Source organism: Tiliqua scincoides, chromosome 5, assembly GCF_035046505.1.
Source record: "Tiliqua scincoides isolate rTilSci1 chromosome 5, rTilSci1.hap2, whole genome shotgun sequence".
NCBI lineage: Eukaryota > Metazoa > Chordata > Lepidosauria > Squamata > Scincidae > Tiliqua > Tiliqua scincoides.
The window spans coordinates 111,362,366-111,390,266 of NC_089825.1; the positions used below are offsets into that span (position 1 = coordinate 111,362,366).

Sequence of the window (27,901 nt, forward strand, 5' to 3'; positions counted from 1 at the left end):
GCGTTATAGAAGTTACCTCTTGCTCTCAGTAATCATTTGGATATAGAAACTGATGTTCAAAACTTTGAGATCTATTTATAGTAGATAGAATTCAAACCCTATTGTTTTTAGAGCCCACTATCGTCAGAACCCTCTCAACTTGACTTTGGTGTTAACAACAGCTAGGAAACTCCTAAGAATCTGTAGCAGTCCCCAGAGATTCCATCTCGTCCCAAGTGAGGAGTTGACGTTGGATGGGTTATGATGGTTCATCCCTCTGACCGTGGCCCTCCTGAAGAGAATGGAAGACACTTACTCAGTTATGTTTGTGCTCTGTTGTCTGCTTTAATGATTGTTCACAAGGGTTGCCTGAGGATGCTTCTGCCCAGCCTTTCCACATGCTCTGTGCCTTGGACAATTCTGCCTTGTCAAGTGTACATCTCTTTCTTTCTCCTCTGCTTCCTGTGCATGGAATGGCGGCAAAGCCTGGTGTTTATTCTCCAGTGGGGGGACCATGCCCTGGTGGGCAGAACCAGTTGCCCCCCTCTGCAGTTGTGTTAACCCACAGGCCATCTCCAGCTCCCCAGACACCCTCTCCAGATGGATAGAGCCAATTTCTGCCTGAGAACTGTAGCTGGGCCCCCCTCAACAGAGCACCACACGAGAGAGGCTTGTGATCCCAGACCTCCAACACCACCTTCTTCCCACCAGGCCTGCTACTTGCCCCCTTTTTGTCTTCCTCCTCCAGCGCCCACTTGAATTCAATGGGGCTCAGTTGGTGCTTCTTCTGCTTGAGTACCAGTTGGGCATCAGTTGTGGCCCCAGCAATTTGGCTGGCTCTGCTGAAGGGAGCCTGGCCCAACAAGCCTCATACCAGAGTAGGCTGGCTCAGGTGAAGCAGCATGGACCCTGGAGTATAGCTGTATCCCATGCCTCCTCATAGCATTTCAAATACTTTTATTCTTGCTTTCTTTGAATCCACCTGTTGCAAAAGACTCACCCACCGGGGTCAAGACATTTGGGCAGAGGTCACAGGGAAGAAAACAATTAGCTTCATGAGGGAAAAGAGCAAGTTTAATGAATTTCTCAAAATACAGCTCACAGTGTAACGTGTAACACAAAAAATTACCAATCTGATCCACCCAGATATCAGATGACCATTATCTCCCCATAGAAACTGGCACTGCCTGGGAGACTACCCTGACGTGAAGCCTCAGCCTACACTGAAGAGTGCTGACTCTCCCTGCTCAAAAGTATTCTGATGAGGGGTAGCACCTCTTTGGTCAGTGATTCAGCTCAGCAGATGACAATCCCACAACCCTTGCCTAGACTCGCTCCTCAACCATATAAGGTGCCACCTGCCAGGTAATTACCCACTCATTCTCAAGTGTTCTCCTTAGTGTCTTTCAGCCAACTGTCAGCTATCTCTCTCACTCCCAGCTGCCAAGCCTTTGAAGGTTCTAGATGCTCATAGCCAATTGTCTTAACTGCAACTTAGTTCTCTGGCTGCTCTTAAACCTTTCATGCTGTTGCTATTCTCATGCTGTGCCTCATTTCTACAGTTCTCCCTCTGGTCCAGACACCATTTAACTCTTTCTTTAACTGAACATTTTTAACATGTATAACATACCTCCGAGCCTCCATACTGTATCCTCCAGTTTTCGTCGTCTTTGTCATCGCAACAGGCACACTTGAGTGGTGTTCCTTGGACCCCCTTGTTCTTCCCTTAGTCTCTGACTTGAGCTTGAAACTCTAATATTTTATGATGAATCATCTCAAACTCTTTTGATTTATTAATCTGATTGCTTCCCCTGATCTTTCTGTTGCTCAAAATATCCCTTTCCCCTCTAAATTCTTTCCCCTTTCTGTATAAATTCAGCCTGATTTATGTCTCAAAAAGCAAACTGACCCTGCAGCAAAGTGTCAGTTTGCTTTGGGACATCAGGATACTGTCATGTCACCTATGCTGCATATGGCATTGTGATGTCAGTAACACTAGTTCCTACATTGTGAAGTCATTCTGCTATCCATAGCCTGTTGCCCTGGAGAGTTGCAGCTGGTGGTTTGTCCAGTGTTGAAGAGAAAACTTCATCCTGGATGAGGATTGCTACCTCTCAACTGACTGCAGGCTCATGTACTTTAAATATGTCCAGGTGTTTCCTTTCATTCTCTAAGCAGAATAGAGGGGAAAAAATCTTCGCCATTTCTGTCCAACATCCATCTCTATAGAGAATACAGATACGTGACCTGTTCTTGAAACTTGATGGGAAACAGCCATGTGGATAGAAGATTGGAAAAGAGACACAGCTGATAGCAAGATGAATTCCAAGAAGCTCCCAAGCAAAACATGATGAAGGTAGTTGTCCCCTCTTGTTTGTCTCCAGTAGCATTTAGTAATCAGAATTATACTGGTTCTGAACAGAGAGATTAGAAGTCCAGTGTAGCCAGATCTGTCTGCCATGAATTCTGCTAATTCTTTCTTTTTAGTACCTAGATGAGTGGTTCCCAGACTGTGGGTTGAGACCCACCAGTGGATTGTGCCCCAATTTTTGGTGGGTCCTGAAACTGACCAGTTTATAGCTGACAAAGAAAATGTGTTGAGTCCTGTGGAAACTGAAAGGAGCAGCATATGTATGTTTACTCAAGAGTAGTCCCTTGGTCCACTTTGAAGGGCAGACTAAGGGGAATGCAGCATCATCAGAATGGTCCCAATTCAATGAATACAGGCCACAACAAACTCTTGAGAATGGAAGTCACCCCCCCCCCAGCTGACAAGGAAAATGTACTGAGCCCTGTGGAAAGCAAAACTGAGCTACATGTGCGCATTTACCCATGAGTAGGAACTGTGCCTCTGCTCAAAGGCCAGGTGAAGGGGAACTCAAGGCCACCAGAATGGTCCTGATCCAAATGTATATGGAGCTCAACAAAAGCTCCAGAAGATGATCCCCCTTCCATCCTAGTAAAAAGGATAAAAACAGAGGCTTGGGCAGCTGGTAAACTGTTTTTTTAGTCTCATAGAGCTAGGTGGGTCCTGACAGAGCATCATTTTAAGAGCACTGGGTCCCAGTGCTAAAAAGTTTGGGAACCACTGATCTAAACTGTTGCTCAGTTGGAATGGAAGTTATTATTTTATTAATTTTGTAGTTCCTCCAAGGTACATAATACTTTACAAAGTAACAAAAGGATCAAAAAATAATAGGTCCCTCACCAAGAGAACATACAATCTATATTGCAACACAGAGCTCTGGCTGTAAAACCCAGGATCAGAAAAGTCTGATAAAGTCTGACTCAGAGTATTCCTTTATTCTTAAGAAAAATAATAATATTCAACAGGCCAAATCCAGCCAAGATGACCTGGTGAGCTGTGCATAATAATAATGTTATATTTATTCCATTGGTGTTATTCCAAAACTCTACTCGTGTTAATAAATTGCACTGCATACATGATTACCTTGAAAGTTAATTTAATAATGTTGTTGATATCAATTACATGTTTTCTTATTGCAGAGTTATGTTGGTCAGGAATTTAGACATTAGTAGAGAACATGGCTGCTTCTGTGTTAAAAGCATAATTCTAATGGGATGATTCAGTGACTGCTTACACTGCTTATAATAATCCCATTAGGGGTAGTTTTAGCTGATCAAAGAAAAGACTGTGGGAAGAGGATTTTCACCTATGGGAGGAATTGGTTTAGCTCTAGCGGCTGAGGTTGTGTCCATGACATTGTGATGCCATCTGGTGGCCAATTCAGAATTTAGTTTCATGACTGCTGCAGGATGACTTATGCATTTGTTTTCCCTTCATTTCTAGCCAGACAGCTTCTCTTTAACCTCCTCAGAAAGTTTTCCTTTCTGTTGGTTTTAGGCCCAAGTATTATAAACATCAAGGCCAAACTAGATATGATTTGGGAGTTCTGGAATTGGAACTTCAGGTGACTTTCTTTTTTTTAACAACAGCCATGGGGGAAGCCTAATTTTGGATTGAGGCTGGGTGTGGATGTACTGTACCTTAACAATGTCTAATTTCCTGACTTTAATCGCTCCATGCAACTATTACTAGCCATGGAAGGGGAAATTTGCAGGCACAAAACTGTATCTGTAGATTTTCCCTTCAGTGGCTAATAGAAGCTTGGGGACAGGGAGGGAATTAGGATCAAGGAAGGATAGTCTAAAAACCTTTCCAACTGTACTGCAACGTACAGTTGGAAAGGTTTTTAGACTATCCTTCCTTGATCCAAATTGGACCTCTCTCCACTGCTTTTTGAAAAAGAAAAATATATCACTACTTTCATTCACAGAACTATTGCACTGTATCTAGTTTGGTCCTCACAGCAGGGGCAACATCTCAAAAAGAATAAGAAATAGGTTCTGAGTTAGGTGCCCAACTCCCAGGTAAATGACCAGGAACCAGTTGTTAAATTCCTCCTCCATACTATTTGTTGTGGTCATGGTGTCTCAATGCTTTCAATGAAATGGAATTTAAGTCATTCTGTTAGACATGCACTGTTTAGAGTATGGAACAAATATAAAAATAGGTTTTATACATAAATATAATTATGGGTTTCTTCACAAGAAGCTTTCTTTGGTTGATAGAAACTTGTTTATTATATAGAAATTTAATTTTTACACAAGTGGAATATAGAATGAGGACAAATGAGGAGTTATTAGAGGAAGGATTTAGTTGCCAGTGGTTTCAGTATATACAGCTTTTGGAGAGATTCAAAATGGATAAGAAAGTATATGGCTTTGAAGATCGTACTAAAATGTGTAAGTTATTGTTAAAATATGAGACAGAAGAGGAACAGGTTAAGGAATTTATGAAACAAAGGGCTAGAAAAGTTGGTTGTGAGATATTAATTGAGCAATGGGAAAGTTTTTGGACCAAATGATTGAAATTTACATTAAATGTAAATCTTAAAGAGAATTTTTACAAAATGCTGTATAGATGGTATATGACACCAGATAAATTAGCAAAAATGCATGGAAATGTACCAAATAGATGCTGGAAGTATAAACAACAAGAAGGATCATATTATCATATGTGGTGGACATGTACCAAAGTAAAAAAATATTGGACTTTGATACACCAGCAAATGCCATAGATTCTCAAGGTAAATGAAACCAGAAGCTTTTCTGTTGGGAATACTCGACAATTGAATTCAGAAAGATTTTGAAACTATATTTTTATATATAACTGTGGCAAGAATATTGTATGCTAAGTATCTGAAGGTTCCAGAGATAGCTTCAGTTGAAGAATGGTGGGTAAAGATATTGGAATTAACTGAAATGGATAAACTTACAATTTTTCTTAAAGAGAAGTCAGAAAAGACTTTTGTGGACAATTGGATACCATTAATGGATTTCCTGCATGCAAAGGGGAAAATTGGTCTAATGAATTATGGATCTGGTGAGTAGATAATTGATACAGAGAGAAAATCTTCCATTGAAAATAAAATAAAGAATCAATATTTAAATAATTGACACAGAGAGGAAAAGAAAAAAGTTGTTTTTTAGAATAATTTGAGAAAGTATTTTAGAAATAACCAGTATATAGTTTAAGATATATTACTTAATATGTTGTATGATTTTTCTAGAAGAAGTAATTTAGATTTAGAACTCTGCAATTGCTACATAACTTTCAATATCTGTTTTTATTTTTATTTCTATTTTTTGTTTTTCTTTTTGTATTTTTGTTCTATGTTTTAGACTTGCTATTTGTGGTATTGTATGTTCAAGGTTTTCTGTGTCTGTGTTTGCTAATTTTTGTTGCCTTAAAGTGAAAAAAAAGGAAAATGAAGAAGAAGGGGAAAAAAAGAACTGCAGTGAGGACAAAGTACTAGAGTTCCTGTACCCCCACCATGATTTTGCTAAGATTCACATACACTCTCACATGCTATTAATCCAATAAAACCTCACCCCACTCCCAATCAAGAAAACCTCACCCATTACACCAGAACAGATGATACCCCTTGTAATATGGAGATAGGGACCCCAATCCCTTGCAGAACACAAAGAAGAATGGGACAGGAAGAAAAAAAAGGCAAAGTTGTTTGAAAGGAGTCTTTTATTTTCTTTCTTGGTTGGAAGAGTCTATGACCCTCTTGCGTTAGTTCGCACCAGTAATGGGGGTACACTAGGGGAAAAAAGGTGGTGAGGGTGGGGTATTGAATGGGAAACAAAATATTTCCTATCTCACCTGAACTCGCTGCCTGAGCACAACTGTGGGCATGCAGAGGCAACTGCTACTTACTGCAAGCCAGGTACACTGGGCCCAGGAATGCATCCATGACCCTCCTTAACACCGTATCACATCTGGGAGGAAACTGGCCTGCTACAGTTGCTCTTTGCCTGTGGGTCCAATAACCATGAAGGACTGTATAAGAGCTCAGGGACACAGCTGCGAGGCTACAGCTGCTGCAGAAGTTTATTTTGGTGCACACAGGTCACTGTTCATTCTAGTGTGACTCTAACTACAATTATGCTAATTTACTGCAATGATTTGCTATACTTCAAAGATTTTAGAGAGACTAAGGAGAGTGTTTGGTTTTCCATGTTACTTTATCTAGCTGCCAATGCCGCATGGTTGGGTAGACCTGGGCTCTGCATCAAGAAGCCTGGTAGACCTGGGCTTCAAAGGCTCTTTTGGCTGTCAGCGCCCTCCCCCTGCCTTATTTTGTCTCCCATTCTGCCTGTTCCCATTGCCTCCTTCCCCTTTGGGAAGGGGCCCAAAAGAGACTTTGTACTCCCTGATAAAATTCCTCTCAGAGGTTCTGCTTATCAGCTGTTTCTGTAGCGGGAAGAAGCTCAGACAAGGCAGGAGAATTATGCAAGAAAGGGAGAGGTGGAGGAGATGTGAAACAGAAAGCAGCAACCCTGGCAAGAAATAGACCTAGACAGATAGCAAAATGACTTGACTAGGCCATTTGGACCTATTCTATGCAGGTACATGATGGATGGATTCAGAAAGTGGTTGTGTTACCAATGGGAATACACTCAGTACTTAGCTCTTGCCTTTCAGTCATCCTAGCAATTGATACTTTCCTCTTTTTTACTCAGGAATAGAGTTGGCTTGCACAAAGTACAGGCAGGGCGCAATCCTAACCCCTTATGTCAGTGCTTTCCAGTGCCAATGGGCTGTGTGCTGTATCCTGCAGTTGGGTGTCACTCACGGAGGCCTCCACAAAGTAAGGGAATGTTTGATCCCTTACCTCAGAGCTGCATTGCCCTTAAGTCAGTGCTGGAAAGTACTGACATAAGGAGTTAGGACTGCGCCCGCAGTTTATTGCATCAAAAGATACAATGACCAACCTACACAGGAAACGGAGAGATTAGCTAGATTCAAAGTAAAGATCCACAAACATTTCTGTTGAAGTCCAGTATATTTCAAAAGATAATTTCAACAGATCAGCCACTCATACAATCAATGCGTGTGCAAGTAATTATCTACCATTTGTCCAAAACGTTCTCTTAGCACAATCCAACACCAGCTGACAATCTAGTCTTTTCTGATGTGTGAATTGCAACATTGTATTCTATTTTTTTTAAAAAAACATCGCTTTTGATTTCTAGCTTTCTTAACACGTACCAGATACACTGACCTCTTAAATAATGTTCATGAATTTACTAAAAGTGGTACAATGTAGAACACTCCATGCAAAGTTTGTTTGACCAACAAGAAAAAAGGAGCAGCCTGGCTTGCCTGGTGGTGGTCTTTGTAAACCAGGTGATGGCTCTTACCTGTGGAACTTCAAGAATTCCCAGTGATACCCTTCTCAGCACCATTTCTATTTAGCGTGTGTCTGTGTAGTCCAAAGCAAACAAAATGACCTTCATTCCTGGGCCTTCTACAGTCCCTTCCACAACACTTGTGACCTCTGCTTACAGAATGCTTTATTGAACCACATGGGTTGATCTTAGCAGAGGCTTTATTAGATCGCCTTTTGGTCCTTTCCAAGTCACTTTGGTCTGAAAAGAAGCACCATTGCCTTATATAAGGTGCCATTTTCATTTCAAGGGCAGTTGGTTTAGTAGCTGGCTCTCATCCTGCCTGAAGGCAATTGAGGAGGGCTGGGTTGGGACAGGCTGTAGCAGGCCAGGCAGCACCCCCACCAGATGATTCACAGAAGCTGCTAGCTGAGACAGACTGTGGGCCACAGCTTCCATTTGGGAGCCCTGATGCTTGATGGCAGAGGAAAGAGATCCCAATTCCTTATGCAGATCTTCCATTGCATGGACCACATTTCCTAGTGCAGCTGGTGAACAGCAGCAGCTTTGATCCTCTTTCCTTGGCTCCTGCCTAACAAAGCAGTCTGGGGATGATTTACTGAGTTTAGCACCCTGAGTGACAGGTTCAGCAGATGGCATACTCTCACCTGGTACCTCAGTCAAGCCTGGTGTCTCAGTCAAGCCTGGTGTAGAGACAGTACCTGTATAGTCTAAGAAACAGAAAACAGATGGTGAGATGGCATTATGCCTCTAGTAGTAGCCAGTAGGAAATAAGTCTGTGCAGACAAATGGCATGCAGTGTGGACTACTGCGCATTCATGTGCCCCTGCCATAAAGCCAGCTGCATTACAGAAACATCATGGAGGTTGGCACAGGTTATGGTCAAAGACCAGGGTAGGGGAAATAAATAAAAGGGAAAGTTCTTCAGTGAAAACTAACTTAGGCCAGGGAGGAAGTTTTCAATCATGGTTGATGGGCGTCAGCCTTCACTGCATTCTATGAGGTAATGGGATCTTGTTTTGAGGCTCTTTGCAGCACAGATGCCAAAAGACATCTACTAGCGCAACCAGTTCCTTTCCTGACAGAGGCCCTCCTGTGTCTAGGACAGTCACTGGAGGGAAGGGGTTTTGTGTGATGCACTGCATTAAGTGAAAGGCCTTCAAGATAAGGCATACCCATTGCCCTTTTTGTGGCCTTCAGGGAAGTTTTATCACTGGAACTTACTTTCTCCTTTCTCTGTATCTCCTGAGCTCTGCAAGCCACTTGTTAATGGCTCCGCCACAGAAACTGTGGGCAACACTGTCTTGGGGGGCAGAGCAGTCATACCACGAACATCTGTTCCATTCCATGACGTCAAGGTACTGGGAGCAAAAGTGGATTCTGGTGTGGTAGGAGAAGGTGGTTAGCAGGGATGGGAAACAGCAGCAGGAGAAAGACACAGAATCTGGAAAAAAAGCAGGGCTGAGCTGTTGCCTTAGGAGGGTAGCTGGGGATTTCTGGGGGAAAGGAGACTGCTGTGCCATCACTGGACTGCCTTCCCTTTCTCTAAGATAGTGGTTTCAAAATGAGTATCTTCAGGGAAACCTTTCTACATTCGTTTGCCATCGAATCTTTACCCATTGCACAAAATCCGGAGGCATATTATGCATGGCATAAAGTGGCCATTCATCTAGACTGGCAGCTAGTGCTGTTCCTCTTCCTCCACCAGCCCATTTTCCCAAGTTGTTCCACTGGCAGAACTGGTGGCAAAAGAAGAAGATCCAGAGTAGCTGCTACCCAGCTGTCCATTCTCGTCTTGCCCACCGCCTTCTTGCTCCTTCTAGGACTTCTACTGTAATGGAAAAGGCTCCCTCCTCCACTCTGATTCCTGTGCTTTCCCTCTGATGGTAATGCTACCCAAGGGTGCCTTGCCCAAGACCCATGCTAGAGCCAATACTGAGGCTGTTTCTCACCTGTAGGCCGCACAGTGTGGGAATCTGTGTCATCTGCGACATCAAAACTAGCACCTTCCATATCCTTCAGAGGTTGTACATTTGGAGTTATTGTTGGCAGTTGCATCTCCCTTGTGGCCTCCAAGCTATCGGAGAACAGTTCCGTTCCAACATGATCATGTGCCTCTGTTTCTCTTGCAGGTTCTGGAACCCATGTGGCAGAGGTTGTCTGGGTTTCAGCAGAGGACTTGGTTGGCTCTTTGTTCTGTGTGACTGGAGGTCCCCCGGACATGTTGTTCCAGTGGATGGGAGGCACCTTCTCTGTTGTTGGTTTTAGGCCTTGTGTTACTGTAGGAAATTCTGTACTTGAGGGGTTTCTTGGCTCTGTTTCTCTCTCGGATTCCAGATCCAACATGGTTGAGGGTGGCTGAGACTCAGTGGAGGAAAAGGTAGTCACTTTTTCCCATCCGTGTGTGGATGAAGTTGTTTCGGGAGGGCTGGTTAGCATAGTCTCCTGAACATGCTGCAGAACATCTGAATTAAGAATTATTTCATTCATGTCCTGGGGGTTTTTTGTCTCACTTTCTCTTTCAGATTCCAGTTCCTGCACTGTGTGGGGTAGATGTGACTTGACTGAGGGGTAGATGGACACCTCTTCTCTTAGGTGTGTCACTGACCTTGTCTTGGGAGGGCTGGTTGAGGGGATCTCCTCAACATGCTGTGGGATCTCTGGAGTAGAGGTTGTTTCAACTGTTCCCCAGGGATGCACTGACTGAGTCTCCTGCTCCAGTTCAAGCTCCACATTATGTGTGGTTAGGAATGACTCAGCAGGGTACCCTGTATTGGGCAACTCCGTCTCCCATGGGGCTGGAAACTCCTGAGGGACCATGGTGGCTTCAGTCACATCGAACGTGCTTTGCAGCCTTGGCCCATCTGTAGGCCCTGGATCCTGTATGGTGGGCTCAGGGGTCAGTTCAGCTACATTTGAATCACTGGCCGCCTTTGGCAGTGACAGAGGCTTCCATCTGCCTAAAAACACAAAAGGCATGCCTACATTGCAGACAAAAGATGAGTTAACAGATGTGCCAGAGTGGCTAATGTCAGACTAGGCTGCTGTAGGGATAAAAGGGTGAGGGAGAGAACCCTGAACATGTAATAATTACACACATAAAATGAAAATTACATTCTGTGAGAAGGGCTAGGAATCTCAGTCAGAGAATTCTCAGCACTTCACAAAATATAATTCCCAGGATTCTTCTGAGGGAAACCATGACAGCTAACTGGTATAAAACCAGTGTAAGCTTGTAGTGTAGGTTTATTCAGAATAAACTGCTAAGCCAAATCCTCAAAATAAATTTGGGTTTCACAGTCCTAGAACCATCCCACAAGTTTAGCGTGCTTCCTGCCGAAAACACTGCTTACTCCACCCACCTTTTTTGTACTGAATGTCACCCACACACTCCTTGGAAGCAGTGCTCACTGAATATGAGGGACAGGGATTGAATAATTCCCCACCTGTGCAGATGACAGAAGCATCCTCATGGTGGTTGCAGTTATGCTGTCCCCAGGGCTGGGAGCGGCAACTTCGTAGCGTGGACTCTGTCCCAGTGCAGTTGACATCATCCAACCAGATAGGTCCAGATCCTGGCCCATATCGTGCGTTGCCGGTGCTGAGAAGAGGGGCCCCACAGCCCAACTCACGACACACCACAGCAGCATCCACCAGATCCCAGCCGTCATCACATACTGTGCCCCAGTGGCCCTTATACAGAACTTCCACCCGTCCAGCACAAAATCCAGGGCCTCCTACCAATCGCACCTGCCACTGGCCTGAAATGTACAGAGGATGGGAGGGAACATGGTTAAAGGATAAAGGACCCCACATCATGTGCCTGGCCTCCAGTGCTTTGGACGTCTCCTCTCAATCTGTTTACCAAAGGACCCAAAACAACGAACAGCATAAAAATACAAAAGCATGATAAAAAACAATAAAACATCAATAGCCGTCTCCTACCTAACTCCCGGTGCAGCAATGCAGCAGTGCCAGTGTGGCTTCTGTTGCACCCTGCAGAGGAGTTTTGGTTGCTGGAGTTTCGGCAGGGTAGGAGACATTTGTCCCATTGCCCCAGGGTAAGCCCCAGCAGCCACTATGGGTCAACTCGGTCCCGCACCAGTGATATCGCTCATTTTGCTGTCTAGGTCTTCTGTCTCTTGCCAGAGTTTCTGCTTTCTGTTTCACATCTCTGCCACCACTTCCTTTCTTGCATAATTCTCCTGTCTTATCCGAGTTTCTCCCCATACAAAGTAACAGCAAGCTTGTGCAGGAGAGAGTCCCACAAGGAGGGGACCACCACTACAAAGGCCCTCTGCTGACCCCCTTCCAACCCAGCACCTCCAACAGTCAAGGGATGCACAAGAGGGCTTCCTCAGAAGATCTCAGGATTCGTATAAGATAGAATGTATTTCAGGTATTCTGGTCCCAAGTCACTTAAGGCTTTAAACCATGCCTGAGCAATTCTTTGGGGGTTAAATGAGGGAGGTACCCACCTACTTCTCCCTGCTACTCACCACCAAGCTCCTCTTCTGAAAGATCTTCTGTTGGACTCTCCTCTTTGTGCCTTGATGTTTCATGAGTTGCAAGTTCTGCCCAGAGCCTTGAAAACTGAGTGGGGCGTGGAGTTCTAACAGGAGCTGTAGACTGGGGTCTCTGGGGTGCAATGGTCCTTGTGAGCATGGCCAGGTGCTCTTCCACCATGGCTGGGGGCATCTCACCTGTAGGGAGAAGCTGTATTTATTGATTTATTCAGAGTTGATATCTATTCTGCGTTTACAGCCCTAAGAAGGCCCCAAAGAGAGGCAAAAATATATTTAAAAAAACAACAATCATTTGTATTAGGACAGTAAAAATGAAACAATAGCTTTGATTCAGCAGCAATAATACCAAACAGGAATCTCAGAGCAACAAAACAATCATTAATATTATTTGATTCAGAGACAGCACTTGCCACGGAAACTTCAGTGCAACACAAAGAAGTCACAACAGAAGTAGTTTTACTACAATAATAATTACGATTATGACAGAGCTTTACTATAAGCTTAGTCTACAGAGGGCATCTCAATACCACAAGCACACTGGTGTTATATTATTTTAACTGCCTTGGCTTTCCCCAAAGAATTGTAGTTGAGGTGGTAAAATGCCTAGCCCTCTTGCAGAATTAGGTTTCCCAGAATGCCCTGGGGAAAATTAGTGACAAATTATTTAGGTCTGTAGTATGCTTTTTGCCCATGTATGTAGCTGCATAAATATATAAACCCTGCCATACAAATCTCACCTGAACACACAGCCCCAGCATCCTCAGTGTGTCGGCAGTTGTGTGTGCCCCAGGGGCTGGCAAGGCACTCCGCCAACATTGTCTCTTTGCCCTGGCACCGTACATCATCTAACCAGATGGCATTGTTCCCCTCACCAAAGAAGGCACTGCCTGGTGCTGCCAGGGCCTCCCCACAGCCCAGCTCCCTGCAGACCACAGCAACATCCACAAGATCCCACATGTCATCACACACTGATCCCCACTGTCCTTCGTGAAACACCTCCAAGCGGCCGGAACAGCGGCTTCTGCCACCCACAAGACGCAGAGCAGTGCTCCCTGGATGATGAAAGAGGAGAAGAAAGAAGGCTAGATGGCAGCCAGGCAAATCTAACTGCATGTCCTTAGCCCAAGCCGCCATCCAAATGAACTGCTGAACAATATAGCTAGGCTCCAATTCTAACCAAATTCCCCCTGCCAATGCAGACATGCCAAAGAGGCACATGCTACATACTATGATGGGAGGGCAGTCTTGGTGATCCTCTCAAGGTAAGGGAAGTTTCGTTCCCTTCATTCCCTTACCTTGGAGAAAGGCTCCACTTCCCCTATGGCTCTCCTTGGTTCTGGGCCAGCTATTTTGCTAGCACAGCACTAAGGAGAGCAAGGGAGAAAAAGGGGAATAAGATATGGCTGTAGGAGATTGCCACCAACCCCACCCTCCCTCCCTGCCTCCCTTCCTACTCAGAAACACCCCACCCCTCCCCTTTCCTCCCTCATCCCTCCCATCACCCACTCTCACTACTGATGGCGCTGGCAGACGGAGAACTTGCCAACGGCCTACATGCATGGCCACCAGAGATTGTGCTAGTAGCCTGGTTGTGCTCACTGGCAACATCAGTGAGTGCAATGACATTGCACCCCAGATCCAGGCACTTCCACCTGGATTCTGGCGCTTCTACCAGCAGTGTGTGTGTGTGTTCTGCCAGCAGGGCAGTTTAGGTAGGATTGATTGCTAGGCACTCACCTTCAGCAGGTGTGGGAGACACTGGCATCGCTGCTGTTTCTGACGCCACATTGGTGGACCTCCTACCACTTGTGTGAGGGGGAAATGCAGTAAAGGGAGGGAAGCGCTGAGCTGGTAAGGGAGAAATAGGGAAAAATTCAGGCAGGCATGTTGGTCCAGAAGATCTCAGAGAACTGCAGAACCCCCAGCTCCCTTTTTCTTCAGGGACAGAGTACACAACTTTTTAAGTGGAACCACCAATTTCTAATCCCAGATTAACAAAGGTGAATGAATGTGACTAAACATCATTGGGGGGAAATGCACTCTTCACATGTTTACATTCTAGGAATGATCCCCTAATGGAACCTTCATGTAAGATGTTTGCTTTTCTTCTCATTCTTTGAAGCTTTTGGCACTACAGTCCCCATTCACTGTAACTAAATTTAAATATTCTATGTGAAAGTGAATGAACTACATGTGCTTACCCTGCTCACCCTTGCCTTCATCTATGGTACCAATATCTAGATCCTAAGATCTAGGACCCATCTTTTCACTCTGTGTAAAGGGCTGTGTACCTTGATTGCACAAAATAAATAAATACAAAATAACCAGCATAGAAGCGAGGCCCTACCTCCCATCAGGAGTCCCACCTGAGCATATGGCGCTGGCATCCTCTTCATGGGTGCAGACGTGCCTTCGAAAGCCCAGGTGGTGACAGGAGTGCAGGTGCCACTCGGTGCCCATGCAATGCACCTCATTCAACCAGATGGGACCAGTTCCTTCACCAAACCAGGCCCCAGGAGGTGCTGAAAGGGCATCCCCGCAATCCAGTTCTCGGCACACCACAGCCACATCCCGCATGTCCCAGTCATCATCACACACCGTCCCCCATTCGCCTTGGTGGAAGACTTCCACCCGTCCTATGCAGAGGTTTGGGCCACCAGTCAGACGTACTGGGAAAGGGCCTGCCAGGAGAAGTAGAGGTCATTGCTTCAAGTGGAGACCTGTCTACACTCTCTTTCTCTCTCCCACTTTGATCCTCAGTTTTGACACCCACCTTCCCACTTTGAAATCTATTCCCTTAATTCAACCTTCACTCTGGTCAGCTTTTACCTTCATTCCAATTTGCTGAACAATATTATTGGCTTTTAAGACAATGTTTCCCCAGAGTTAGAATTTGCTGGATCCAAGCAGCTGCCTTTAAAAACAAGCTTCTCTTATCTGCACACTAATGGAAAATCAGGTTTGTGCAGCTCGTTACTGCATCTGGTCAGACCACTTTGGAGATTAATGGATATATCCTGGAGCATTATGGGAACGTGCACAATTGCAGGCACTAGGCTATGCCATTCTGGGGTCCACCTCACTCTGCAAGACAGTATCCCAGGGAGAAGCTCATTGAGGGCAGGAAATATGAAAGAGACAGAGATTCTCTGCAGTTTTACCTGTAGCACAGAGTCGCAGGAGGACAGCTGCAAAACAAAACAAGTGGTTACAAATGAGAGCGAGGACAAGCTGAAGGCCACCCCAGTTTGCATAGACTTTTGGAGTTGCATTCTCAAGGACACTTAACGTGATGTCAAGCCCTGACAGAGGGGCTTGAGTAGATGTCTTACTTCATAAGACTTCTAAATAGAAGGATTAAACAATAAACAGATGTTGTCTTTTTAAGCAATTATTAAGCAATTATTCCTTCAACTTGTTACAAATAAAAACATGATAATCTGCATGAAAACCTCCTGACTCCATCTTTTGCTTTCACCAACCACAGCCAGACATATTAATATTAGCATTTTTGTTCACAAATGATAAGAAAGAAAACCAAATGTTATATAGAACAAATCTGGCTTGGTTTGACTTTTAGTGGCTTCTCAGCTCAGAAGTAAGCTCTTCGGTCAAGGCGATCTGCTGCCTCTGCTGTATCAAGGATTTAATGACAAGGAGATTTTATTTTTTTTATTTTTTTCAGTGCAATGCTATTTCTAGGTGAGCAGCTGTCAAAACAATAATCAAGTCTTTATGCAAAGGGTCATGTGCTTTTTATGTATTTATGGTCATATATAACATATTAATAATAAAGCTAACAATGGATCAGGATGTATAGAAACATTGATAAGAGTGGAAATTTCTGAAAATACTTCTGAATACCATACCTAATCTTTATATACCACAGGTGGTAATAGTGCCCATTTCTGAACACTTTCTCCAACACAAAGAGGAGCATTCTTTATGAACATAGCTCAACTTGTGAGGGCTCAGGTCTGTAGAGTAATATAAGGGCATTCCCCTTAATTAATGCTGAAGATGATTTAAAGGGTGATTTTTTTTTAAATTAACCTCATAGCATTCCATTTGACAGTATCCTTCCTCCATATGGCTTTTATTATGCTGAGTCATATGTCAGGACAAGCAATACACGGCAGTGTGGAGGCAGAACTATTAAGAATTCAAAGAGAAATAAGCAGACACCAATCTTGTTCTCTGATGGCTGGTAAAGATGTAAAATTGGCTATTTGTAACAGCTAAAACCAACATACATCTAATGGCCCAAGTTTAACCTGTATTTGAAGCCCTGTTAGAGAGAGAGAGAGAGAGAGAGAGAGAGAGAGAGAGAGAGAGAGAGAGAGAGCACTTATTCACAAACAGATTACTAAACAAACCATGTTTTTCCCACCCTTTAAAATATATTTGGGAACGGGTGGGCCAAAAAATATTGGATTGACAAGAAATGGAATAAGTGGCAAAGCCAGAGGCATTAGTTTAAAGCTCCAGTCCTTCTGAGCAGATGGTGTGGTTCACAAGAATGGGCTCTTTGCCAGATGTAAGCAGGTGGGGGTCAATGGCTGAAAAAAACATTCAGTGCAAGGAAACATTGTCAGTACATTGTCAATGACTGTTCATACTCACTGTAAACAGAAGAGAGGTTGATAGGCCTCAAATTGCCTGATGCTGCTTGCAGGAACATCCTGCAGCCCAATTATGTTTTTCTAATGCAACTTTAACTAAATCACCCTCTCCATTTTTCAAGCAAACTCTGAGTGGTGCACATGGTTCATCACCTTCTCAAAACAACTCTGTGAGATAGGCTAGACTGAGAATAGGTGACTGGTCCAAGGTCACTAAGTGAGAGATTCATGGCTAAAAGCGGAAGCAAAGGAATAAATGGACAATTTTCACAATGGGGGGAAGTGAGGGTGGTATCCCTTGGGGATCTGTTTTGGAACCAGTACATTTTAACTTGTTCATGCAGTATATGGAGCTAGCGATAAACAAGATAGCTGTGTCTGCAGAGGACACCAAAGTATGAAAACCAAAGATTGTGAAGAGCTCCAAAAGGTTCTCCCTAGATTGGGTGAATGGGCAAGCCCACATCAAATGCAATTCAATGTCAGTAAGAGTGATGTACAGATCACTTTCTCTGTAGCTGAGCAGATCATCCCTACTTCACATATACACATGAAACTGATTGGTGGGAGGTTTATAATAGGCAAAGGGAGGTACTTCTTCACACACCACATAAATAGTCTGGAATTCGTTGCCACAAGATGTGGTGATGGCTATTAGATTGCATGGCTTTGAATGAGGACTGGACAAAGTCCAGTCCTTAATGTGAAAACAGAGATGTTAAGTATACAAAAATGTCCCAATTGTCATCTGCAAAACTTTGAAAGAACTGTGCCAACATATGAGCTGATTGCCAACTGCCTGGCAGCTAGATGCCATTCTTTGCCCAGACCTGAGGTTCAAACTCAGGCATCCTGGTCCCAACCACCACACCCCTTTTTAATCCAGATCTTGGTGTCCGGTCCAATCCTGTGGTGAAGTCTCTGAGTCTCCCACCTGGCAGATTGGCTGCCCACAGAGAAAACCAGGTATCCAGGCAAGAGCACAGGCTATGCAGAGGGCAACACTTACCCAGAAAGAACAGGAGGCACTGCATGGTGTTAGCCGCAGGGTCTGTGTCCTGCTCAGCTGCAAAGGAAGCTCTGCAAACTTTTATTGAAGGCAGAGGACCCAGGCAGTGAGTCAGCCAAGCCGAAAAGAAAGAGGGAACACCCCTGCTTGCTCTGGGTTGTATGGCCTCCAATCTGCAGTCTAGGAAGGAGAGAGCCTGTTTAGGGGAGGCCAATAGGAGGAGTTCCCACCAGGCTCGGGCTGGAAGGATCCCATTTGTGACAGTTCTGTGAGGATTTCCAAAGGAGTCACATTGATCACATTTATGCAGCACTACCATCTTTTAAAAGGTGAGGTTAATGAAGACTCCCAGAGAGACTTCAAGAACCTGGTTTAGGAGATTCTTTTAAGGTGATATGGTTTTAAAATTTCCTGCAGTAAAAGAGATATTGTTTTCAGGGCCTCTCACCATCTCTCCCACACTTCCCTCAGCCCCTACCTCATGTGTTGCGCACCTTTTACCACATTTTCAGGGTGAGCCATGGCCCTTGTGTCTTGACCAGCTGCAAGTGACACTTTCAGCATGGCTCCAAACTACACTGGTTGAATTACTGCCTGCTATGCCATAGGAGCAGCACTGGGGAAAAAATTAATTTGGGGCACAGAAAGGGTAAAGTGCATTTCTGTAAGAGAACAAACTTTCTGACATCAAAAATATTGGTATTTCACATTAATGCTTCCATGCTAAACATGAATGGAAGTGGGCTCAATGGCATTGCACTGTACCTACATACACTTTTTATGTTTATTGATTGATAATAATAATAAATGCATGCACTCTTGAGTATGTTGAAAATGTGTCTCCCAATTATCACCGGAGTCTAACAATGGGAGCAGAAGGGGGCAAGCTATGTGTTGGGATGGGTGCTTGCCTCTCCACACCCCTATTGAAGGTGCAAAAACCCTGCCAGATAAGTGGTGGTGGTGGTGATAGTGGTGATGATGATCTACATCTTTCCTAATGTCTCCTGCCTGTCTCCTCTTTCCTCTTCTTCTCCCCTCCTTGACAGCTCCCTGCCTGTGTCTCCTGCCTCTTTGCCCCTCCAACTTTCCACAGCCCCTTTTTGCGGCTACAACCCCCGATTCCCTTTCAACTCTCCAGCCTTCACCATCTGACCTTGCATCCAAAGTTGAGTCTGTAGCTTGCTGTCCCTCTAAAATTGTGACTGGCAAATAACAATTTGTTTCCTTAGGTGCATAAAAGCCCTGTGAAATGGCATATTTAGGGCCTGACCCTAAATATGTGAGAGAGCCAGATATGTGAGACAAACTCAAAAAAAGTTCCACTATCCTGAAATGCTGCTGGAGGGGGCAGCGAATTCATTCAGACCAATGCAGTTGTGCATGAGATGAGTTTAACTCTTTCATCCCAACAGCAGGGGGAGGGCTTTTCAGTCTCTTTTTCTCTGCCTCAGTTTACCATCTATAAAATGGGAACTTTTTTTATTTATTCCCTGTCTTTGGATCAAATAATCCTAAAGGCAGTTTGCACTAAGATATGAAAAAATAAAACTCTAGTCAGCAGCCCTTGTGCCTGTGGCAGTGGTAGAGGCCAGTGTCCTAACTTCAATAGTTCCAGGACAACTGCAGCAATACCTCTTACACAATTGTATTATAGGTTATATTTTTATTATGTATCAAAGATACAGAATAATTTTTGACCTGTGGAATTAGTATAGGATAAACCCCAGAGAAGCTGCTCTGCATTGGAATAGAAATGGGAGAGTTAAAAAATGTAAATAATGCAGTGTCCCTCAAATCAAGATACTTGTAATTCATATTGTGTTTCACAATAGCCTCAGGTTCATTTGCCTATTTTCACACTCATGTGGAGATAAAATGTAGACTGATGCTGGCCTGGTAGCAGCAGCAGCAGCAGAAAGAAGCAGGAGCCAAAATCTTCCGCAGGGAAAGCAAGTCACAGGAAATGTGAGTCACACCCTCCATCTTGGCCAGGACAGCCTGGGAACTAAGAAACAGCTGGTCTGCCTGCATTTGGGAAAGCAAGAAGAGAGAGCAGGCCTGACCAGAGTTTGGGAGACAATGTAATGGGGCCCCTGGGAATATAAGCCAGAACCTGTCAAAGAAAGGGGCTGCTCCTTTGCCCAAACACCTGGAAAAGCGGTCTTTTTTTCTCTTTCAGGGTCAGTTCCATGGTTTTTGGCATAACTAGTAACCATAACAACCAGTGCTATGCATCTAAACATTTTTATAACATCTAATTTAGAGCAGTAGTTGGTCTTTTTTATATAAAATGTATGACATCATGACCAATAAAATACAGAAAATTGCACTGTTGCTAGGATCTTTGTTACAGTACTACATTTTAGAGACATGCATTTTAGCCATTTGCAACATATTTTTAAACAACCTCATCTATAGCCAATGTGCTTCATATCAGTGCTTCTGAGAATGTGTAGAGTGCCTTCCTCCCCAGCTGCCAAGTGTCTGAGTTATACACTTTAGAAATCACTGGAATGTTTCTGGGCTAAAGAGTGTTATTTTTCCAGATAAGGTTTTGTTCCAGCACTTATATTTTTTCAAAAACACATGAGGTTAGATTACTGTAATGTGTTTTATTATGGGCTGTCCTTGATGACTCTTCAAACATCAGCATGTATCACAGATGAGAGGAGAATGGCTAATTTCCATCCCATTCATACATCCATTGTATTTCTACCTTCCTTTCAATCCTCAAGGCATTTTACACAGATAGAATTAAGCTGACCAAATCATTAAAACAGTTAAAAATGCAATTAAGCTCATCTTCATATTTTCCCCCATGCAATTAAGTCATCATTCTCTTCCAGTGCTTTAAGACCTCTGCACTCATGACCCCTATAAACTCATACTTGCACTACACATACCCCTTAATGGAACTGCTCTCCCAACTTACTGTTTACATAGTAAGTTAACACAGTTACTGTGTTACTGTTAACACAGTACAACCCCTTCAACAACTAAGCTCCTGACTATTAACTCCCTTCCTACTAGCTTTTGGAGGAACTACCACAAATACATATACCTACCTTTTGGAGGCCCACAGTTTGGAAGTTTGGAGGCCACCATTTGGAAGTCCTCTGCCATCACGCATTTTCTCTCCCTTTGGACCATGGTCTGACATGGCCCATGGTCTGACATTTTCAATGAAGGTAACTTTATCCTTGAATGGCTGGACGAACTGGACATTGATATTTGATCTAGTTCAGTGTTTCTCAGACTGTGGGTTTGGACCCACTAGGTGGCTCGTGAGCCAATTTCAGGTGGGTCCCCATTCATTTCAATATTTTATTTTTAATAGACTTTATGCTACCATGGCATGTGACTATATTGAGGAAATGTTACAGATCTTTGCTTTAAACAGGCTACCCTGTATGTAGTAGCAATGATAGTAAATGGGACTTACTCTTGGGAAAGTGTGGGTAGGATTGCAGCCCAGGATTGTTAATTTTCCTGCTTGATGGTGTCACTTCCGGTCATGACATTACTTCCTGCGGGCCCTGACAGATTCTCATTCTAAACAGTGGGTCTCAGTGCTAAAAGTATGAAAACCACTGATCTAGTATAATTGTTATACACGTCCATGTATTATATGCCATACGCCAAATAAATCTCCCTTTGAAAAAGCAGCCTCCCCCCCCTCCACCCCTATTAGGATGTGAATGTTTGTTTCTTCATCCAAGGATTCATCTTTCCTAAGGGAGATAATTTTGAACCAAAGTCTACATCCTCCTTTTTAAAAGCAAAGAGGCACCACTCCTCACACCCCTTTCTTCTGAAAGCAAAGACCAAGTTGTGCTGCTGCTTACACCTTGGGACCAATTCTCCATCTGAGCCCAATTCCTATTTCCTCCTTAGGAAGCTATTGTTTTGCCAGGTCTTCCATCCAACTATCATTCCCATAATAACTTGGCCAAGAGCAACAACCACCTTTGTCTTTATTTACACCCATGAGAAACACAAAAAGTTCCATTCCATTTAGTCAGACTGCATCAAAAGACCCTGCAGGCAAGTATTAGGCAGTAATCCTATGCATACTTTCCAAGGAGTAAGCCCTGCTGAACACAGTGGAAATTACTTCCAAGTAAACATGCCTAGAGTTTCAGTGATAAAGAAAGCTAAGGATCCTTTCCTGGAATCCCTTTTTGGTGCCAGAGCTCACTCATGGAATCAATAACAGGTAGTCCCTGACTTACGCCCTGGTTCTGTTCTGGATGTTAGTCCAGAAGTCGGAACTAACATAAGTTGGAACAGCACTGTCATACAGGCGTGAAAGCACAAGGCTGGACAGGGTGTGCTGACCCAAAAGCATAGACACAGCTTTCTGTAAAAGGCTGTCCTCAAGTTGTGGACTAACAGTACACCAAAGCAGGTTCCCAAAGTTATGCAATATTGGAAATGGGAGCAGGGATATGCAGATTAAAAGATGAAGAACAGTGCAAAGGGAGACAGCATTGAGAGGGAGCAGTTTGGAACACATAAATTATGTGTATGTATATGCATGATCTTAACCCTTTCCATGCATGCTGCTTTTCTACAGAGTCTCTTTGCCCCAACTTGCAGGATTTCAGACACAGGTCTATCTTTGAAAAGCCATTAGGATGAGCTGGGCTATACAACAAAATAGGATGCCAATTTAAAAAATGCTGTAGGACTCATCTTCTCTTTACTAAACTTGAGCTCAAATTTTGCAAGAACTCAAGTATACTAAGGAAGCATGCTTTATGAACAAAGTTTATGTAAAATAAGTTCTGTACATCTGTGTGTACTCAGCTAAGGAACAGAATTAAGTTTTGAGAGCAGCATCCAGGTTTCTTGGCATGGTTTTTGGCACACAATATAAACAATCCTGAGTATAGGACTCATGCACCCTGCTCCTTATGGATCTGGTATATATATCCCTATGCTCCAACTGGAACCTAAAGCGCCATTTGAATTAACTCACTTCAAACTAGCAGCACAATCCTCACCAACTTTCCAGCACTGATGCAGACACAATGCAATGTTCCCTTACCTTGACTGCCCCCACCACCACCACAGAATGCAGCATGCATACTATTGGAACTGCTACATCAGTCCTGGAATGTTGGTAAGGATTAAGCTATTAAGGGCATTTTCACATCTGAAGCTTAAATTACTTTCTTCTTTAACAAAGCAACTATAAAACCTATGCTGGTTGGAATGCGCTTTCAGCTTCTCTTTCACACAATAACACTCTGAATAACCATGTGCCTTGATTAGCACAGACATGTGTTTTTTGTGTAGCTCAAGAAAACAAATGTGAAACCAGAGTGCTTTAGTGCTGTTATCTTTTATCCCAGTCTATCCAGGACCACAAACATGCACAGCAAAATCCCCCATGAAACCATCAACCATGGGGTAGATGTACATCAAATAAATTAACTGACAGAACCTCAATGTGTGGCTCCAGCAGGAGACAAAGAGGGTTTCATCATACCAAAAACCAAAAAAAGCAAAACAAAAAAGCCCCAGAACCCAACAATGGGTATTGCACATCTCCAGAATTCAACTTTCTGAGAATCCTGGCTTTCAGTTTTTTCCTAAGGCTATGAAAATAACATGTGGACAGATCCAACTGAAATCTCACAAATGGTGTATGCATCCAGAGGGACTTGCAAGGGAGTGTTCCAAACAGTTTTTCCATTTTTGCATGGCTAGTAGAGGATAAAGTATGCTGGGCAATCTTCCCAAATTAATCTTCCAGTCACAGGATTTGAGGCTGTTCAGTGAAAAATTTAGATGTGTTGAGTCCAGAAAAAGCAGGACATGGGAAAGGGGTGGTGCTTGCTCCTGTTCCTCAAATGCAGAGCAACTAATGCAGGATGGGTTTGCTTGGAATTCCTAAATAAAACAGACATTTTCAGATCACAGGGAAACTTCTCCTTGGGTACAGCGTTTATCGCTGCGGACAAATGCTTCAAGTATGGAGGGTGGAATTTTGGGAGCACATTGGCATGGAGGCAGGTCTTGCCAAAGAGCTCTTGCTTTCTCCATCCCAAACATGGAGCATCATCATATAAGCAAAAGGGTATGCTGACATGCCAGAGTGAGAAAAAGAAGGGTCAAACAACCAAGGGTTTTCATTTATCGTTGCAGCATCTTCATTTTTTTCCAGGCAGAGAAAACCATGCTACTGAAAGGAGTCCCATATTTGGTGCCTTGAGACAGCTTGCATACCCCAGCCTGTTTCTGGAGACTTGTGCTTTCCCCATTCAGGGGCTAAATTTCCCAAGGCCACATGCTCTTCCTGCCTAAGTCCCTGGCTAGCAGCATGATGGCTAACCAGCAGACAGAGGTGCTACAATTCCTTGCTGAACTCCTGCTGAACAGTATAGCCTAGCCATTGGCGCCCACTGCTGACATCATAGCCACTGCTCTCAAAGAGCCCAATAGCTGCTTTGGTGACCACAGAGACCTGGGCCACTAGAAACTTGAAGCCCTGAGCACGAGCCTGTGACTCTAGAAAGCGGAGGAGAGAGCGACCTACACCAGAGCGCCGATACCAGCGGTTAACAGCCAGGCGTTTCAGCTCAGCTGTGTGGGGGTCCCCACCAAGGGGCTCTAAAGCCACACAGCCACAGACATCATCCTCGTCGTACACAGCCACCCACAGCCCACGCTGGTCTGTGCTGTAATAGGCATGCAGGTGCCTCAGGTCTGGTGAACGCCACAGCAGAAGCTTCAGAGCCACAACGGTGAGAAGCACTGGTAGCACAAGGGCCACCACAAAGGAGTTCAGGAAGAACCGCAGGCCACTGCTCACTATGGCCATCAGCAACAACGCCATGGGACGTGTAAGCACATACAGTATCAAACGATTCTCTGTATCCTTGAATCCATCCTGGTGGGAAAGAAACAGAAAGTCACAGGAGGACAGGAGCACAGAGCAAGGAGCAACCTGATGTATGATCACACTCTGAAGTGCTCTATCATGCTCTGTCTAAAGTATATCCCAACACAGGTCTGTCTTTCCAAAAACTTTCAAGGAATACACAGTAGTTTCCAAAAGGGAAAAGAATTGATTAGAGACAAACAGTCCTGAACCTGAGGTACCAATCCAAAAGCCATCATTTAGATGGCAGGGCCATGACTGGGAAAGGGGGAACACCTCCAGAGGGACAGCCATTTTAACTTGGAGTGACAGACACAAAATGGTTTTGTGGCACCTTAGAGAATTACTAGTTCTCCTGTTCTCCACATCTCAGTGGTGCACAGTCAGTGTTGGCAACATGAGTTAGATGGATCAATGGTCTAACTCTGTATCAGGCTGTTTCCTGTTCACCTATGTTTTTCAGTGACATTTTTTCCCTATCTCTGATTCTCTCATTGAGGAATTCCAAATAAGTTTTCAAAGTACACCACAGTTATCCAGAACTAGGGGCTGCCAGCTGATCAGGAAAGGAAAAAAAACATCTGTCTTGTCCTTGAATGTTTAACATTAACTCAATCAGCAGAGATCAGCAGATGGCATTTTTCAACAATGAAGGCCAATATTATCACCCACTAATGTCTACACATCGTCAACAAACCTACTCAAAAGCCTTGAGCCTTTTCTCAATTACAGATGCCAGTTAAAAAGTTAACAATGCAGCCTGAGAGGAATGTCCATAAGGAGCTGTGATCCAGTCCCCACAAAGCTCTGGAAAAGTGCAGTAGGATTGTAGGTTGCTGGGGCTGTTTTCCTCCCAGAGTTTTTCTCACCTTCAAAAGCTCTAAGACAATGGGTGCCTCCTCCTCCTTCATTTCTCTGATGGCCAGCTGCTCAGGTTCCAGGGTAGGCATGCTGGCAGGTAGTGAAAATAGCACCTGGAATGAAGGAAAAGTTTAGATATTTGGCTAACTGGTCCCTGATGAAAAGCTGAGATGGAGGAAGAAAGAGTTCAGGGTGCAGTCTCTCTCTTCAGGGCAGCTCTTAGAGAAAAACCTTTTCAAAGGCAGAACAACCGGGGGGGGGGGGGCGGGAGGGTCAAACCATTAACTTCAAATCCCCTCTTTCAAGAGAAAGGGTGTTTTGGAAAAATACCAAACACAACCAAAGCAAACAGATATGCAGCAGCAACAAGAACTGAGAATGTTTATGTTCAAATTAAGGCTCCTTTAACAACTACCTCACTGGTATAAAAAGCCCAGCAGTCTCATCTTTTTTCCATTCCTGCATTTTCATATTCTAAAGTGTTTGCCAGTTGTTCAGCTGCTAAATGCACAGGAGCCTTGAAAGGAGAAAAAGTTGGCAACCCTAAAAGCAATGAGGACATCTACTCTGTGCGTATTAAAGAGAGATAGTGTGTGTGTTCTTAATCAGCCCAGGGCTCACTAGATAGTTTTGGGCAGGGTGACCAGATGTCCTCTTTTTCCAGGACACATCCTCCTTTTTAGTCTCGTGTCCTGGAAAAAAACTTTAACGTCCTTTTCCCTGTGAGTGGGCCCATGCAGGCAGTGCATAACCATCTTTTAATTATATATATTAAGAATATTTATATACTGCTTGTCAATGAAGTGTTCACAAAGCGGTTTACAGAGAAAATCAAATAACTAATGTCTCCCTGTTCAAACAAGGATCGCAATCTAAAAAGATTCAAAGGAAAACCAGCAGAAAAGACTTGCTGGGGTGAGGAGGGAGAGTTACTCTTGTCTTGCTAAGAGGAGCACCCACTTGAAAAAGTGCATGATATGTAATAATGTATATGTAATATAGTTTTAAAGTTAATAAAAAGTAATATAGTGCTCAAATTAACTGCTTGAACTCAATATACAAGCGTTTTTAGCTTTTATTTTGTTGTGTCCTACATTTTTCTGGGATGACCTACATTGTGGGGTGCCTTGTCCTCTTTTGCAATTAGGATATCTGGTCACCCTGGTTTAGGGTAAGCTGCCATTTCTTGGGACCCATTTTGCCATGCATCCAAGAGGGGGCATTTGCTTTAGAGCAGTGGTTCTCAGACTTTTAGCACTGGGACCCACTTTTTAGAATGAGAATCTCCGGGACCCACCAGAAGTAATGCCATGACTGGAAGTGACATAATCAAGCAGGAAAATTTTTTAACAATCCTAGGCTGCAATCCTACCCACACGTACCCACTTGTAAGTCCCACTGACTATCATTGTTAAAAGCATATACATAGTAGCCTATATAGTTGCCTACAAAGTACAGACCTGTAACATTTCCCCAAATGCAGTCAGGTACCATGGTAGCATCAAGTCTAATATATTAAAAATAAAACATTGAACGGAATGGGGACCCACCTGGAATTGGCTCACGACCCACCTAGTGGGTCCCGACCCACAGTTTGAGAAACACTGCTTTAGAGGGTTATTTTTGAAAGACCAACAGCACAAAATATGATTATTTATTGTACGCATTAAACCATTTTTGCCCAATACTGCATGTACACCAGGGACATGTGGTAGGTGGGGAGGCAGGTGAGGCAGCCTCCCCAGCAGAGTCCTTCAAGAAGCGCCACCACGTGTGAGGTATGCAACCACTCACAACCCGCGCAACAGGGATCAAATGTGGACACCTGTACACTGGGCAAGCATAGGTTGTCAGAATAGCCACTGTCACTAGTGCCAAGCCCCCCCCCCCTTCCTGTATCCTCAGCTCCATTTACAGCTGTCAAAACCAGGCTCCCTCCCACCAGCAGCAAAGCTGCATCTGAAGCCCTGTCACACTCCCGAGCCTCCCAGCCTGCCCCTCCAAGAGGAAACACAGCCTCCCAGCACAGCCAAGCCCGGCCTGAGCAGCACTGACCAGAGGCCAGAAGGGTCCTGACTGGCAGCCTCACCCCTGCAAGCCTAGAAACGCCCCAAGTGCAGCCACTCCCCCTCCACGAGGATTGGACTCACCCAGCCTTCGGAATCAAGCGGCCTGCCCCGCCGCGCAGGAGGAGAGTGGTCTCTCCCAATGCCTCCCACGCGCCTCGCCCGTCCGCCCCTCCCCCCTTGCCCCAGGAGGGCCCGTTAGTCAACCCCTTCAAGCTTCG

At 44.2% G+C, this 27,901-nt stretch overlaps 2 protein-coding genes across 3 annotated transcripts; both read right to left on the minus strand.

Moving 5' to 3' along the window:
- LOC136653179 (soluble scavenger receptor cysteine-rich domain-containing protein SSC5D-like) lies at window positions 1-20,987 on the minus strand. Its single transcript, XM_066630088.1, has 10 exons — window positions 20,930-20,987; window positions 14,597-14,911; window positions 13,968-14,078; window positions 12,968-13,282; window positions 12,204-12,407; window positions 11,151-11,465; window positions 9,657-10,664; window positions 8,929-9,084; window positions 8,352-8,414; window positions 1-271 (listed from the first exon to the last, which is right to left on the minus strand). The coding sequence occupies exons 1-10, from the start codon at window positions 20,985-20,987 to the stop codon at window positions 249-251; spliced, it is 2,568 nt and encodes an 855-aa protein (XP_066486185.1). The 3' UTR covers window positions 1-248.
- On the minus strand, window positions 20,462-27,901 carry NAT14 (N-acetyltransferase 14 (putative)). Of its 2 annotated transcripts, none has more exons than XM_066631038.1 (3): window positions 27,765-27,901; window positions 25,623-25,727; window positions 20,462-24,762 (listed from the first exon to the last, which is right to left on the minus strand). In XM_066631038.1, exons 2-3 carry the CDS (start codon window positions 25,701-25,703, stop codon window positions 24,220-24,222), a joined length of 624 nt encoding a protein of 207 aa, XP_066487135.1. In that variant the 5' UTR covers window positions 25,704-25,727; window positions 27,765-27,901; the 3' UTR covers window positions 20,462-24,219. The 2 variants fall into 2 exon arrangements, with proteins under 2 accessions (XP_066487135.1, XP_066487136.1); XM_066631039.1 differs by lacking the exon at window positions 27,765-27,901 and adding an exon at window positions 27,670-27,744.